The sequence below is a fragment of the Conger conger genome, chromosome 11 (assembly GCF_963514075.1).
Source record: "Conger conger chromosome 11, fConCon1.1, whole genome shotgun sequence".
NCBI lineage: Eukaryota > Metazoa > Chordata > Actinopteri > Anguilliformes > Congridae > Conger > Conger conger.
In genome coordinates, this window is record NC_083770.1 from 45402462 (window position 1) to 45417761 (window position 15300).

The following is a 15300-nucleotide window of genomic DNA, read 5'->3' on the forward strand; positions in this document are numbered from 1 at the left end:
CACCATTCATTGATTTGAATTTTATGGACAGCTACTCGTCGTACCTTCAAGTTTAGCTACATTTAGGATGTTTAGGAAATGATATGAACAGCAGCGATGTCCAACGTGGTCGTGCAACGCGTCATACAAACCAATTTGTTGAAACGTGCTCGATCATGTAGCCCGTAGTATAAAGAGAGAGAGAGAGCTGGCAGTGAGCCCATTTTAATCAGGAGGACAGCTACTATTTTACAAGTAAAAGTTTGATTTACAGAGCAATTCCCCTTTTATTCCCTGTGTCAACATACTGAAGACATCATGCATGTGGATATAGAGAAGCTACAGGAAGCTGCAGGATCTGAGGCTGTAAATTGAGATCTGGAAGAGGCCATTGCTTTTTGATACCTTGAGCTTCAGCAAAACACCTATCATAAAATTGTACACGGCAACACCACATTCACAGCACATTTTGAAAGAGAAACAGCGATACACACAGTTTTGATAAACATTATGATGTTGTTACTTTTTAACATTTAAAAATGTATATAACAAAAATGTATTTCAATGAATTGTTGAATTGAATTGGTGAATAGCCAATAGATTTTGTATGTGGAAAATTTTAATTTGAGGGAAACATTTTTTTCAATTAACATACATTTTGTGTTCTACCTTGATATGTACATTTGGTTTTCAGAAAGGTGTTTAATTTGAAATTAATTGCCGGATATTTTTGTTATGAAATTATATATATTTTTTTGGGACATTTTATTTTTACAAAAACTTAAGCGATGACGGACAAAAATAAAGCAAACAGCTATGCAATGACAGCAACTGTCCACAGGGTGGCACTATGTCGACATAATATAGTCATTGAGATTCAGCGCTATCAATTACATCACAATCACGAGGATGAGGAAATGCACACGGGATATGAAATTTGAGTGCATTTATCAGCCATTTCTGACTATAAACAGTGTCAGCTGCATGTACAGAGATGGGCTTCAAGGCTGTTTTCTATAGCGTCATATTGAACAAAACCGGAATTGTTAATTTCACTTGGTACATGTACATTGTTTCCCTCATTAACAGAAAGATTAAATTAAAATATTTAAAGCAATTATTAACTCCTATTGAAACAGTTGGCAAACACCCTCTAATATTCTTTATTATGACACAGGCACATAAATAAACGTTCCTAAATTCTTTGACAGCAATTCTATCTTCCCTGAGGAACTGAATCAGAAAGTGAACTGAAATAAAATGGAGCGGAATACCAGTAATTACAGGGAAAAATATCCACAATCCCAAAATCCCAAAATCCCCAAATCCCTGAAACTTCATGGACTTCTTAACCTTTTGGCAGTTAACATTCAGATGATCCTCATTAATCTCCCAACCCAGGGCTTACTTTAAACCAGGCTTAACCCACAGGGCTCAACGCTTTCCCCATCACTCTCTCATCCCTCTCCCACGTACACATGCTCACACATATGCTAATAACTCATTCATTCAGTAAACGCGATCCATACATCTTCGTCTATGCAATTAAAAACATTACTGCCAGACCTGTCTAATGCTCCTTCCCCTCGCCTCCAGACTATCTTCAGCAATTGTTAAATGTAATAAAAAGAATTTATAGAATCTGTCAGTGCGTGGAAATGGGGCTCTCAGAACAGAGGCTATTTTAAGGCAGAATTAGGTTTAGGGTAATGGATCTGCTAGGTATGATTGTGCTATCTCTCTGCCATGTCTTCACGGGGAATACAGTGTGCACTGCACTACCAGACCTTCCTAGGGGGGAAGAAACCAAGCGAAAGAAATGGAAAAGAAACGGAAAAGAACCAGAAAAGAACCAGAAAAGAACCAGAAAAGAAACAGGAAAGAACCAGAAAAGAACCAGGAAAGAACCAGAAAAGTCTTGTTCTGGTCTAATCCAGTCCACCGCACCAGTTCACTATATAACCAGTACAGCCCATCCAGTTAACTGCACTTTATTCCCACATTAAATTGTTAGTATTACACTGGCATGTCAGGGTAACTGACCTGAGCTAAAGTCTGCGCTGCAAAAAATAACTCTTGAGGATGATATCAGGGGCAGTCTCATCCACAGACATGCACAGCTGAGGGTGATATCAGGGGCAGTCTCATCCACAGACATGCACAGCTGAGGGTGATATCAGGGGCAGTCTCATCCACAGACATGCACAGCTGAGGGTGATATCAGGGGCAGTCTCATCCACAGACATGCACAGCTGAGGGTGATATCAGGAGCAGTCTCATCTACAGACATGCACAGCTGAGGGTGATATCATGGGTAGCCTCACCTACAGACACGCTCAGCTGAGGGTGATATCAGGAGCAAACTCACCTACAGACACGCTCAGCTGAGGGTGATATCAGGAGTAGTCTCACATACAGACACGCTCAGCTGAGGGTGATATCAGGAGTAGTCTCACCTACAGACACGTTCAGCTGAGGGTGATATCAGGAGTAGTCTCACATACAGACACGCACAGCTGAGGGTGATATCAGGAGTAGTCTCACATACAGACACGCACAGCTGAGGGTGATATCATGGGTAGCCTCACCCACTGACACGCTCAGCTGAGAGGTGATCATAATGAAGCAGGCAGCTGCAGTGTGTGTGGGGAGAGACCTCGGTAATGGGGCCCTGCTGAGAGTCTGTGTGTGGACTCTCCAGTTACTGAAAGAGTAACTCACTTATTCGGTTAATTTTGTGTTTGGAGTTTTAGTTTCTTACTACCTCAAAGGTACAATACAACTGTAGCAGGCTACTTCTCCCCTCAAACTTTCTTTAAGCTGAAACAATAAAACAATGAGTACAGTTAATTTGGGGGATCCTGTAGCCTAGAGGCTAAGGTACATGACTGGGACCTGGAGGGTTGGTGGTTAAAGCCCCAGTGTAGTTATGATCAGATCCGCACAGCCGTTGGGCCCTTGAGCAAGGCCCTTAACCCTACATTGCTCCCCGGGCGCTGCACTGTGGCTGCCCACTGCACATTTTCTTCTTCTTTAAGTTTCTTAATTGTGATTAATCTCACAATTTTGACAGTTATTTGCAATTATTTACATATTTAGTGGCATACGCACAAACAGACCACGGTGGTTCAGACTTCCTTTCTGTGTTCTGCAGTGCAGGCACCACAAAAGCAGGGGATTCAAAAAATAATCTTTGAATTAAATAGGTGGCTTTAAATGAAATCGGTTTTCTTACACTTTAAATTGACTCTTATTATTCTTGAAGTAAGTACTAAAGAACTGTGACCTGTAAGGGGAAAAAAAAGTATTGTTTCAGGAAAAGTTAGTGTCTGGGCTGCCTTAAAATGTTAGATTAATGCAATGAAGTGAAAGAATGAAAACAATCTTAATGAAAATGGTCTGCTCTGCTCAGTGGTAGATCCAGGGTAAGATAATGGTGGACAGGAAATCTGCTCATAGATCTGCAATTAGCACAGCCAAAATAAGAAAAGGCAATTAATTATGCTTTAAAATGTTTAACGTGTTAATCATTCAAAAATCATGGCATCAGGTAGCACATTAAAGATGAAAGCCCAACTTAAAATAAAATAAAATAGCAATAAAAAATATATATATATTCTCATGTAAAGGAGAACCATGTCAGATGATATATTTCGCTGACTTGTGACAGTTCAGCACATTGAAGGACATTGTCAGTTTCATATAGCACAATAATAGGCATATTATCATATTGGGCATATTCATCACAACTGATCAATACATTAAACAGCGGAATTCCTGTATGGCTATGTATTATTCAAAACATGAAATGGAAATCTTTAAGAAACGTTATAAATAAATAAAATAAAATTGATCAAAAGTCTCCTGAAAAGATCTTGCGTAAGTTCCTAAGAGAGTTAATTTGCCGATGCCACGGACACGCCAAAATGTGTTTCGTACGCTGAGTACGGTCTCCGTGCTGCCTCTCCACTGAGCGCGCCCTGTCCCTGACCCCGGCCGCTGGGGTCACGTGAGGGGAGCTCGCCTCAGACCCGTCAGGGAGGGGCCAAACCGGTCTCCACGGGAACGCTCTCTGTCTGCACACACCAGTGAGTCAGCACAGCTGCCACACGTTCAGGTGTGCTTTTGTAACACGCACACACGCATACGCTCACCACGCACTTTATTAGGAACACCTGTACACCTGTACTTATTCATGCGATTATCTAAATCAGGCAATTGTGTGGCAGCAGTGCAATGCATAAAATCACGCAGATACGGGTCAGGAGCTTCAGTTAACCATCAGAATGGGGAAAAAATGTGATCTAAGTGACTTTGATCGTGGAATGATTGCTGGTGCCAGACAGGGTGGTTTGAGGATCTCAGAAACTACTGATCTCCTGGCTTCAGGCACAACAGTCTCTAAAGTTTGCAGAGAATGGTGCAAAAAACAAAATACATCCAGTGAGCAGCACTTTTGTGCGCAGAAACGCCTTGTTAATGAAAGAGGTCAGAGGAGAAGGGCCAGACCGGTCAAAGCTGACAGGAAGGTGACAGTAACGCAAATAACAACACATTACAACAGTGGTATGCAGAAGGGCATCTCTGAACAGACAACGCATCATAACTCAACGTGGATAGGCTACAGCAGCGGAAGACTTAATAAGTCTAAAAAAACAAGTCTAATAAATACCTAATAAAGTGCTCACTGAGTGTACATACACACACACACACACAAAAAGACAGAAAGACAGAGATGAAAAACGAGGGCAACAGGACGGAGATTTAAAGACAGAATGGGGAAAGGAGAGGAGAGATGGAGAGATGGAGGGATAGAGGGATGGAGGGATGGAGGGATGGATACAGAAGGAGCAGCTTCACCACGCTGAAACCCAGGAGAAAGACGCTGTACTCACTGAATCACACAGTATGGCTCAGCCAATCACAGATAATTACAGCTCATTAACGACACAGGCAGGGGCAGAGAGAGCCTCAAACAGGATAAACACACACTCCCAGACACATTCCCAGACAGCACACACATCTAACCCAACGCCTGCGCTAAAGTTCTCAACCCACACTTTTCAATAAAGTAAAGTAAATTACATAACCTGAATCCCACTTCACCTTTACATTGTATCACCGTATTCCTTAGAACGTTTTCCAAGAGTTTCAGTTGTTATAAATATACATGTCATCAACATCCACAAGACCAAAAACACAATAAAGTTTTTCCACTCTCGTCTGACAAGACCTAGGGAACAGCTACCATAAAAGCAGTAGTGCAGAATATTACTACTTTCCCCGCGGTCCTTCGATAAGCCGCAGGGCACGTTTACACTTTGATACTGTACATTACCTGTGCATAAGTAAGAGGTACAAAGAATGAGCCTGAAACTAAAACTACTTTACTGGTAAAACACAAAGCTTACAATCACTTGTGTGATGAAAGAGCAGGGAACAGAAGACAGGTGTAGGGAAAAGGAAACACGGAGGAGAGCGGATCGAAAGCGAGCAGCCCGGAGGGGGGTTTGAGAGAGGGGAGGAGGTGAGAATGGGGGGATGAGAGGGAGGGAGGAGAGGTGAAAACAGGGGGGTGTGAGGGAGGAGAGGTGAAAACAGGGGGGTGTGAGGGAGGGAGAGGAGGTGAAAACAGGGGGATGAGAGGGAGGGAGGAGAGGTGAAAACAGGGGGTGCGAGGGAGGGAGGGAGGAGGTGAAAACGGGGGGTGTGAGGGAGGGAGAAGAGGTGAAAACAGGGGGTGTGAGGGAGGAGAGGTGAAAACGGGGATGTGAGAGAGGGAGAGGAGGTGAAAACAGGGGGATGTGAGAGAGGGAGAGGAGGTGAAAACAGGGGGATGTGAGGGAGGAGAGGTGAAAACAGGGGGATGTGAGGGAGGGAGGCAGCAGTACCTTGTGTCATGGTGCCCGTGATGAACCCGAAGAGACATCGCATCAGCTTGCCCAGCTCACGCTGCATCTCTTCCTTGCAGCTGCTCATGTTGCCCCCACCTGTGACCGTACCCCTAAACCAGCACCTACACCTGTGACCGTACCCCCTAAACCTGTGACCCCCACCAGTGACCGTACCCCTGAACCTGTGACCCCACCTGGGACCGTACCCCTAAACCTGCACCTACACCTGCTCCTGAACCCCTAAACCTGCACCTACACCTACGCCTGTACCCCCAAACCTGCCCCTGTCCTGGCCGTCACGACAGACGGTACCAGTCACTTCAGCCTGCGGTTCTGGGAGGGCAACGCGGACGTCCCCCTCCTGACCAACACTAAACACGGAGCCGTCCAGCACCAGGAAAGGTCAACCTGGTCCCTAATCGACAGAGCAGCACTAATCAACTAATCAACACAGATGCTTCAGGAAATTCCAAGCTTCTCCAGAATCCCGGCCGGAGTCCGGGATATCCCTCTCCGGCAGCGTCCCTATCCTGTTCCTCTCTCCCCCTCGGCTCTTCCCGGTCCTGCACTTCCACCGCGTCAGTCAAACAGAGCGGTGGAGCCTGCCAGCTGAGGGAGGTCCTAGGCGAACACCGGAACGCTGGAAAGCGGAGTTAGCAAGTCTGCACTGGTGGCTCTGCCAGAGCTGCAAATGCAGCCGTCGGTCAGAGCAGTAACACTAGCCCTTAAACACCATAGGTTTTGCCCGACAAACAAAAAATGAGACATTCATTTCACTGGGCATATCTGCAAGGTAGACAGATAAGTGCACCTGTGTTGAGGTGAAAATCACCCCACCCTCCCCCTCCCTCTCTCTCCCTCCCTCTCTCCCTCTCTCTGTCCCGGCGGTAGACCGGTGCTGCGGTTTCGTTCCGGTCACTTGGACTTCACACTCCGGTGCGCACCGAGCCCACAAAGTCACAGGACAGCGCTGATGGGAACGCAAGTTCACCACGGTTCTCCTTCCACTCCTCTGACCACCTTTATCTCTCTGCCCCTCCTTCTGATCCTGCTCTCCCTCACCTCTTTTTCCTCCTTCTCCTTGCTCTCTCTCTCTCTCTCTCTCTCTCTCTCTTTCAGTGCCTCTCCCTCCTTCTTCGTTCTTCGTCTTCCCTAATTCACTCGCTCCTTCCAAGCTCTCCCTCAAAAGGATTATCCACCTGTCTCATCCGGGCTCGCCCTCCGCCTGCCCCCGGGATTCCTCTCTTTCTCCGTCTCTCGCTCTCTTTCTCTTTTTCTCTCTCTCTTTCTCTCAGTCGTGAAGGCCGTTGAGCTCTGGGTGGAGTGGCTGAGCGGAGCGATGCGTTACGTGGTCGTAGACCCCGCTGCCTTCATCCTCCGCCTCATCAGCTGCTATCGGGCTTAATAACCGCGCCAGGAAATGCGCGTCTAATCACATTAACGTGCCCCGATACTCCATCCGCTCCCAGTCAATTCAGGCGCAGTTCAGAAATAAGTTACATAATCAGTTTAAGTAAATTACTGCCAAACAGTACAAGAATCTCTTTGTCAATTACAGGAAACATCTCCACGGCCCGACCGCTAGGGAACACATCACCGGGGCCCAGACTCCACCGTCAGCGCTTTGCAAAACAAACCCAGCTCTCCTGAAAGCTGAGAGTTCTGTATTTGTGGCCGGGTCAAGAGACCTGTGCAGACCATCCCCTGGTCATATTGAGTCAGCGGCGCATCAATAAGCACAGTGCCAGTGTCACCGCAACCCCACATCCTCCTGGTGATATTCTTGGGTTAGGAGATTGAGTCTCAGGTGGGATTTGAACCCCGGCATTTCACTCGTCCAAAGACAAACATGTTATCAGTCAGCTAAAGGCAAAAGGGCAACAAGGTTGTTTTGAATTTGAGGGTATGCCATCAGGGAGTGTTGCTATGGTAACCTGCTACAAGCCTTCACTGTACTCGACTGTTTTACGTTACTTTTACGAGTGAGCTAGCCCTGCTACACTTCAGTGGTGCGTCTGCCTATGTATTAACCCTTGTGTCGTCTTAAGGGTCAAAAATTACCCGCCACTATGTTTGACAGCAGAGTAAACCCCGTAAATGATCTTTTTCCAACTTGAAATTTGATGACAAAGTTTGTGATGAGTGACAGGTTGTTTCTTCATGCAAAATAGAATTAAATTAAGCTGCTTTATGGTCGGGATTTAGTGAAGGCGGGTCATTTTCTACCCTCAGGAGAAGGGGAGTAAACAGAACGTTAAGACCACACATGGGTTAAAGCTGTTATTTGGAAAGGCACTAGGAGGCAGCCAGGTGTGTACTTAATTGGTTTTGAGGGGCCCTGACCTGCGCCCATACCACACGCAGAGCTCACCATCCCCGCTCCTGCTCACTGCCACTCATCTCCCCACCCCCCCCCCCTCCCTCCCTGCCCTCTCTGTATCTCGTTTCCCCTTAATGCAATGATGACGGTGCTGCTTCTGCAGCAGGGGGGTTATTTATAGCCGGGAGCGCCGGGGAGTAATAACCAGGTGAGGCTCGCCTGCTAACAAAGCACAATACACGCGCTTGGCCGGGCCGGCGTGTTTCCGCGCGCGGTTCCCCCCCGCGGGTCCAGACGGACCGGGCCGGGGCCGGCTCTAATGGACGGCCTGGACGCGGGACAGGGCTGACCCCGCGCACCGCGCGAGTGGGCCGAGGAGACCCCGCGGGCCCCTGAGGCCCCTGAGAGGTTTTCCACTTCCAGAGAGAGACGGAGAGGAGAGGGGGGGGGGGGGAGGGAGGGAGGACATCGATGGGCAGTTTCACCATTAGGTTTGTGCTCTCTCTCTCTCAAATACCGCATTAGCATACGTTTATTGCTGAAGACGTGCTTCTGAAGTTGGGTGTACTTTTAAATGCATACGCCCCGCCGTAGATACATGCAAACACACACACACACACACACACATAAAGCACACGCAAACACACACACACACACACACACTAAATGGTGTTCCACTGCTCAACTCAAACTTGAGTAAGTGAGGTAATCAAGTAATCTCTTTAGCAGACAATTAAATCAATATATTTTTAAGAACACATAGGTGCAGTGCAGGGATCATCAGACCTCGCCCTCAAATCCAAAACCAGCCCTTGTGATTTCCTTTTCTCCTGGGTAATTAACTGAACAATTAGAGGCATAGATTGGGCAGACTGTCTTCACGTCTGACTCCCAGATAAACGGAGAGAGAAAAAACTTTATTTCTCGGCTGTAAGTTAAGGACTGTAAGCTATTGATCCCTGGTGTAATGGTTGCACAGCTAACCATGGGAGACGTCACAATGTTGGCTATTCCAAACATACATCGGGTCTTCCTTGCATACACAAAAATCTTTAATTTCCATTTAAAAACACTAGAGGGCACCAAATAGCCAAAGGTCTTATGTGCCAAGATGATCTGCTGTTCATCCCACTGACAGTACGTGAGAAAGGGGGAGTTGGAATTCCACCCATAATTCTTACATACAGCTCATTATCTTTGCTATCATACATACGTTGTGTGCTCCAGGGTATACTTACGGCCTGAACAGGACCAATCAATGCAATCAATATCTCTGACCACCAACGGTTCTGTCCTTATAATTAGAATCAAGCTGAGCCTAATTAAGTTTCACTCTCCAATAAGCCGTTAGACAGGGAGGACCTTGGAAATAAAGACAGAATTAACAGCCTCTTTTGTTCACTTGCGCATGAAATAGATCAACTCATCTACCGCCATGAGTGCTAGCATCTTAACATTGACTTACCAACAGCCATAAATAGCCCGTTTATGAAATGGCTGTGGATAAAAGGTTTCTGTCGTTTTAAAAATTCCGCATTCTTGTCTAGTTTTACACGCGTGTACTCTTGTGCATCCCCTCAACGAAGGCTGAAACACGCGTGTGCCAGTGCAGTGGACATGGTGTGGGCAGGAGGCTAAATAGGGTTTCGATTTCCCTCCAAAGTTGGAGCGCTCAGCAAAAAAACAGAAAGGTACTGGAGTCAGCAGAATGACAGGCTAAAGGTCACCGGGCAGGCCACCGCAGACTGAACGCTGTCGCTGGCAGTTGAGATGAAGCGTGTGGGGTGGGTGGGTGGCTACATGTATGTGCCGTGTGCTGCTCCAAGAACACACGCGTGAGACACGGCTCGCGTGCACACGGGGTGCGTGGTCAATCATTCAAACGAGGTGTGGAAGGAGGAGGTGGCACCACTCTGCCTGATCCACACCCTGCTGTAACATCCAGCCGTGCCCCATTCTCCAGCTCGAAAAATGAGCTGGTCTAGCTGGGTATGAGCTGGTCAACCAGCATGGTCAAGATGGTCATAAAGCTGGTCTAGCTGGGTATGAGCTGGTCAACCAGCATAGCCAGGCTGGTCATAAAGCTGGTCTAGCTGGGTATGAGTTGGTCAACCAGCTAGTGCTGGTAGTTTGTGTGTTTCTAAACCTTAGAAACTTGAGCTGTTCAAACCATGTCGCTCTTGTAGAACTTGAGCAGTTTTTTTCAGCAGGGCAGGCACCCCATCTCACAACCCCACCCTTCCCCCATCCAGGCCAAATGCCTGCTGGCCAGTCTGTAAAAAAACCTCTAAAGATCTTATAAAAGAAAGGCAGTTGTACACTCCCAGTTTAAGCTTACAGCATGTACCACAGCCATTTGCACACAATTACTGTCAGCTAGTGTACCACGGTAGCCATGTCTGACCGAACAGGTGCGGGGCTGAGACCGGCACGCTGAGGGTTTGTTTGTTTGTGTGCTTTTGGCGCCCCCTACCTGGCCCCTGTGGCGCTGTGCTGGCAATGATCCACTTGACCAGACAGCACTTCATCAGGGCCTTGCGGGTGAACCTGGGCTTCTGCCACTTCCGGCTCTCCTTCTGCCCCCGGGGGCCAGGCTCCACCCCGTTAGCATCACCGTCCACCACCTTCCCGTCCTCCTGAGAGAGAGAGAGAGAGAGAGAGAGAGGGGAGGGGAGAGAGGGAGGGAGAAGGAGAGAAAGAGAGAGAGGGAGGGGAGGGGAGAGAGGGAGGGAGAAGGAGAGAAAGAGAGAGAGAGAGAGATGGAGAGAGGGGGGAGGGAGAGAGAGGGAGATAGAGAGGGGGAGAGAGTGAGGGGAAGAGAGAGAGGGAGAGAGCCGGGAGAGAGGGAGAGAGAGGGGGAGGGAGAGAGAAGGTGAGAGATTCTAGTTAGTGTTTGCTATTTATTCATACTTACTTATTTTTAATTACTGCTGTACATTTTTGTAATATTCAAAAACATTCTGCCAATAGAGCATTGTTTTAGATTTGAACCGCCAGAGAACGAGAGAGTGAAAAAGTGAGCTTAAAAACAGAGCAGAGGGATGCTCATTACACACTGGACATGGCAGGGGAGCTACTACAGACCAGAGAGAAAGGGAGTAAACATGCCAGCGGACAGATGGATGAGAGAGAGAGAGAGGGAGATATGGCCCTGCTGGATAAAAGAAGTAGGAGGCCACTAAAGATTAGACAGAGCTCAGGGAGGGGGGGCCTGAGAGGGCTAACGTCCCGGCCCAGAAGACATATCAGTACAGGAGCACGGCAGACCAGAGAGAACCTGCAGTCCTGAGCAAAGAGTGAAACCATACTCCAAACCAATTAAACTCAATAAAAACAATAAATGTTTTTGGCCACATGCAAAATCACTGATGGTATGTTAAATATTTGACAGGTCAATCAGTGGCCTACGTATTTGATCCTCTATTTCTGCTGCCTTTTCAAACTGCCTGTCCTCTCCCCGCACATGTGCATGTTCTACCTTTCCCTTTTCCTTTTATAACCGTGTATCACTCTGGGTTTTGCCTTATTTATCAGGTTACATCACGCTGGCTCGGGATGTCTGAAATCTGCCCGGTAACCCTGGTCTGGACATCGCCCAAGGAGCAGGCAGGTTGGATCACTGTGTGAGTTCCACACAGACAGTGTACAGACAGGACGGTCTCTGTGTAGACTGTGTACAGACAGGACAGTCTCTGTGTGAGTTCCGCACAGACTGTGTACAGACAGGGTAGTCTCTGTGTGCACTCCACACAGACTGTGTACAGACAGTGCGGTCTCTGTGTAGACGATAATGGAGGTGGATGTCCAAGAAATTCAGCACAGATTCACCTTCATTAACTCACAGAGCCAAACTGTCTGGACAGGCACAGAGTCACAGTGTATTTACAGTGTCAGTGTCTGTAGAATAGTGCTGGACCATCAGTGTGTGTTCTGCTGCTGTATCGTACAGTGCTACTGTGAGCTACCAAGCATTAGTGACACTAACACAGTTGCGCGTGTGGTGTGTTTGAGACTGGGCATATGTGTCTATATCTGGATGTGTGTGTGCATGACTGTGTGTGTGTATGTGTGGGTGTGTGTGTGTGTGTGCGTTTATGTGTGTGTGTGTGTGCATGTGTGTGTGTGTGTGTGTGTGTGTGTGTATGTGTGGGTGTGTGTGTGTGCGTTTATGTGTGTGTGTGTGTGTATGTGTGTGTGTATGTGTGTGTGTGCGTGTGTATATGTGTGTGGTGTGTGTGTGTGTGTGTGTGTGTGTGTGTGTGCATGAGTATGTGTGTGTATGTGTGTGTGTGTGCGTGCATGCATGCATGTGTGTGTGTGTGTGTGTATGTGTGTGTATGTGTGTGCATGCGTATGTGTGTGTGTGTGTGTGTGTATGTGTGCGTGTGTGTGTGTGTATGTGTGTGTATGTGTGTGCATGCGTATGTGTGTGTGTGTGTGTGTATGTGTGCGTGTGTGTGTGTGTGTGTGTGTGTGTGTGTATGGACCACTCACACAGTAATGCAGTCCCTTTAAAAACAGGCTGAAAACAGAATGAGACTCAGATTGGGTGGAGGATGGGCCACGCTGGAAGGCCTGAGGACAACACAGGCAGGGATCCTGTCTCTGCAGTCCTGCTCTGCACGGCCTAAAATAATCTACTTCAGGAAAAAAATGTACCTCCCCCTGAATGATGGTGAATTATTAACTGGAGACTTTTTGAAATGGCAATGAGAAACTCCAATTATGTGTAATCGGTCCCTGACCGGGGAGTGTGAAGGGTTGAGGGAGAGATGCAGAAGACATATCCATTACGAGGACTGCAATGCATAGAGTCTCATTACGACCGAACCCCCCCCCGGTTCCACATGCAAGGTGGCATCGAGCAGGGCCGGTCCATCTCTATTGTTGGAAGTCCAAAGGCCCGGTGGAAACAGGGGTTAGCTGAGCCCCATTCTCAGTCGGTACATAAGAGATAAGCATCAATCCAGTTACCCAATACAGTGTGAGACAATTAGCCGCAGCTTTCAGGCACAAGGGTCACAGGCAGGGTTTCACTGCTAATGAACTTAAACGCAAAACCTGGGCCTCGGAACAAAACTCAGGCCACCTGCGACGGGCGTCGGAAAAATGAACCGGGGGTGTTGAATGTACCCCCGTTTAATCCGAAGCGGGTGTTACGGACCCGGGATGCTCCAAGCGGCCATTTAATGTTGCGTAACGCTAACGGAGGACAAAGTGAGGGTACGCCCTGTCGACCCCAATTTCGCTGCTGTCATTAATCACGTGACCTGATAGGCCCTGATAGGACGCCATATCCTTAGAGGTTTTCACCTCGTCATTTCCATGTAAAATGGTGGATAAAAAAAGGCCGTGCTTGTGCATCACACAGAGGAGAGAAGATGGGGACTGGGGGGGCGGGGGTGGTGGTGAAGTGGAAAAACCATTTTCAACACCCCCTTGGAAATCCAAGCACACGCCTGCCCTCCAATTCAAAAACAGAAAGGAAATGTGTTTTGTTTTTGTTTTTTTTAAAGGAAGGGGTTGGTCCAGAGTAAAAAGAGGGGGGGAGGGGGAGGGAGGCTGTTATCATAATGAATCCAGGGAAGTTGATTTGACAGAGCAAAGGGGCAGAGTGGAGGGGAAGAGAGGGAACCAGAGATATGAAGATTATATAAAACACTTTACCCAGCAGAATTTGCATAACTATTTCTGTACATTCTACGGGATGAGAGAGAGAGAGAGAGAGAGAGAGAGAGAGAGGGACAGAACCTTACATAATGGGCGAATGAGAAAGCTGGTATAAATCTACAAGTCCTTTAATCAAAAGATCATTTTTTAAAACCAGATTAGAGAAATCTAATAAAGGGAACGGCAAAAGCTGCAAAATGTCTCTGAAAAAGGGAGAAAGGAGGCTCAAGCTTTTGTGTGGGAGAAGAATGGGGGGGAAAGGGATTATAAATGATGGCTTTCATTTTGCGGACAGCCTGCACATCATGGAGTGCGCGGGTATACCATAGGGAGAGATTCAGATGACATTCAAAGTTCTCTCCACATGCAAATGTTATTCATATTGCTGATTGTCATGCCATAAATTATCGCTTCTGCGCCTGTTCACTTGCCTGCCCTGATCTGCAGCTTTAGCAGTCTTGCCCGCGCTTAGTGTCTTCCAGGAGATTGGATTAGACCCTGACTGTGTTACATATTAATAGGGACCAGTGAAGATACCAAGTAACCGGTAAGTAAAATCCAGGATGTGGACTCCAATTAATCCCCATTCAACATGCATGACTTAAACACACACACACACACCCTATACAAACACACGCACGCACGCACATACTGTAAATAAACATACACACCCAAACATAGATGCACACAACACAGACATGCATGCACACAAAAATGCATACACACACATGCACATACACACATATGTACAAACACACATGTACAGAAACATGCATGTGCATAAACATACACACACAAACACATACACACACACACACACACACACAGACAACAGGTGTGTAGCTAATGGAATTGTCAGACCTGTCAGAATATATTCAGCACACCAGGCTTGTCTGACAGCTGATTGGCTGCTTGCTGACCATATCTGAGACACCAGGCCCATTGCGATAGCTGTGATTGGTTTATCTCAAGAGATTGGACAACCTTATTCGGTACAATTTCTGGCACATGCCTTCTACCTGAGCGGAGGGTAGATCGTGGTTATTCACTCCGATAGGCTCAGGTCACGTGGTCCCTGGGCACAGAGAGTTCTGGAAGTGAGACAGCATCAGACAGCTTTCGGGTGTGTGTGCGTCTCTTACACGTGTGTGTGTGTGTGTCTGTGTGTGTGTCTCTTAAGGGTGTGTGCGTGTCTCTCTTACAGGTGCGTGTGTGTGTGTGTCTCTCTTGTGAGTGTGAGTGTGTGTCTCTTACAGGCATGTGTGTCTCTCTAACGGCCGCGTGTGTGTGTGTGTCTCTCTAACGGCCGTGTGTGTGTGTGTGTGTGTCTCTTACGGCGTGTGTGTGTGTCTCTTACGGGCGTGTGTGTGTGTGTCACTCTCTTACGGGCGTGTGTGCATGTGTGTGTGTGTGTCCCTTACGGGCGTGTGTGTGTCT

At 47.4% G+C, this 15300-nt stretch overlaps 1 protein-coding gene across 1 annotated transcript in view; it reads right to left on the reverse strand.

The window, feature by feature from the left end:
* Positions 1-15300, reverse strand: part of LOC133140385 (calsenilin-like) — a 49877-nt gene that overhangs the window by 21873 nt on the left and 12704 nt on the right. Inside the window, exon 2 of the mRNA XM_061260301.1 lies at positions 10667-10829. Within this exon, the coding sequence (XP_061116285.1) occupies positions 10667-10829 (163 nt within the window). The remainder of the gene's footprint in view (positions 1-10666; positions 10830-15300) is intronic.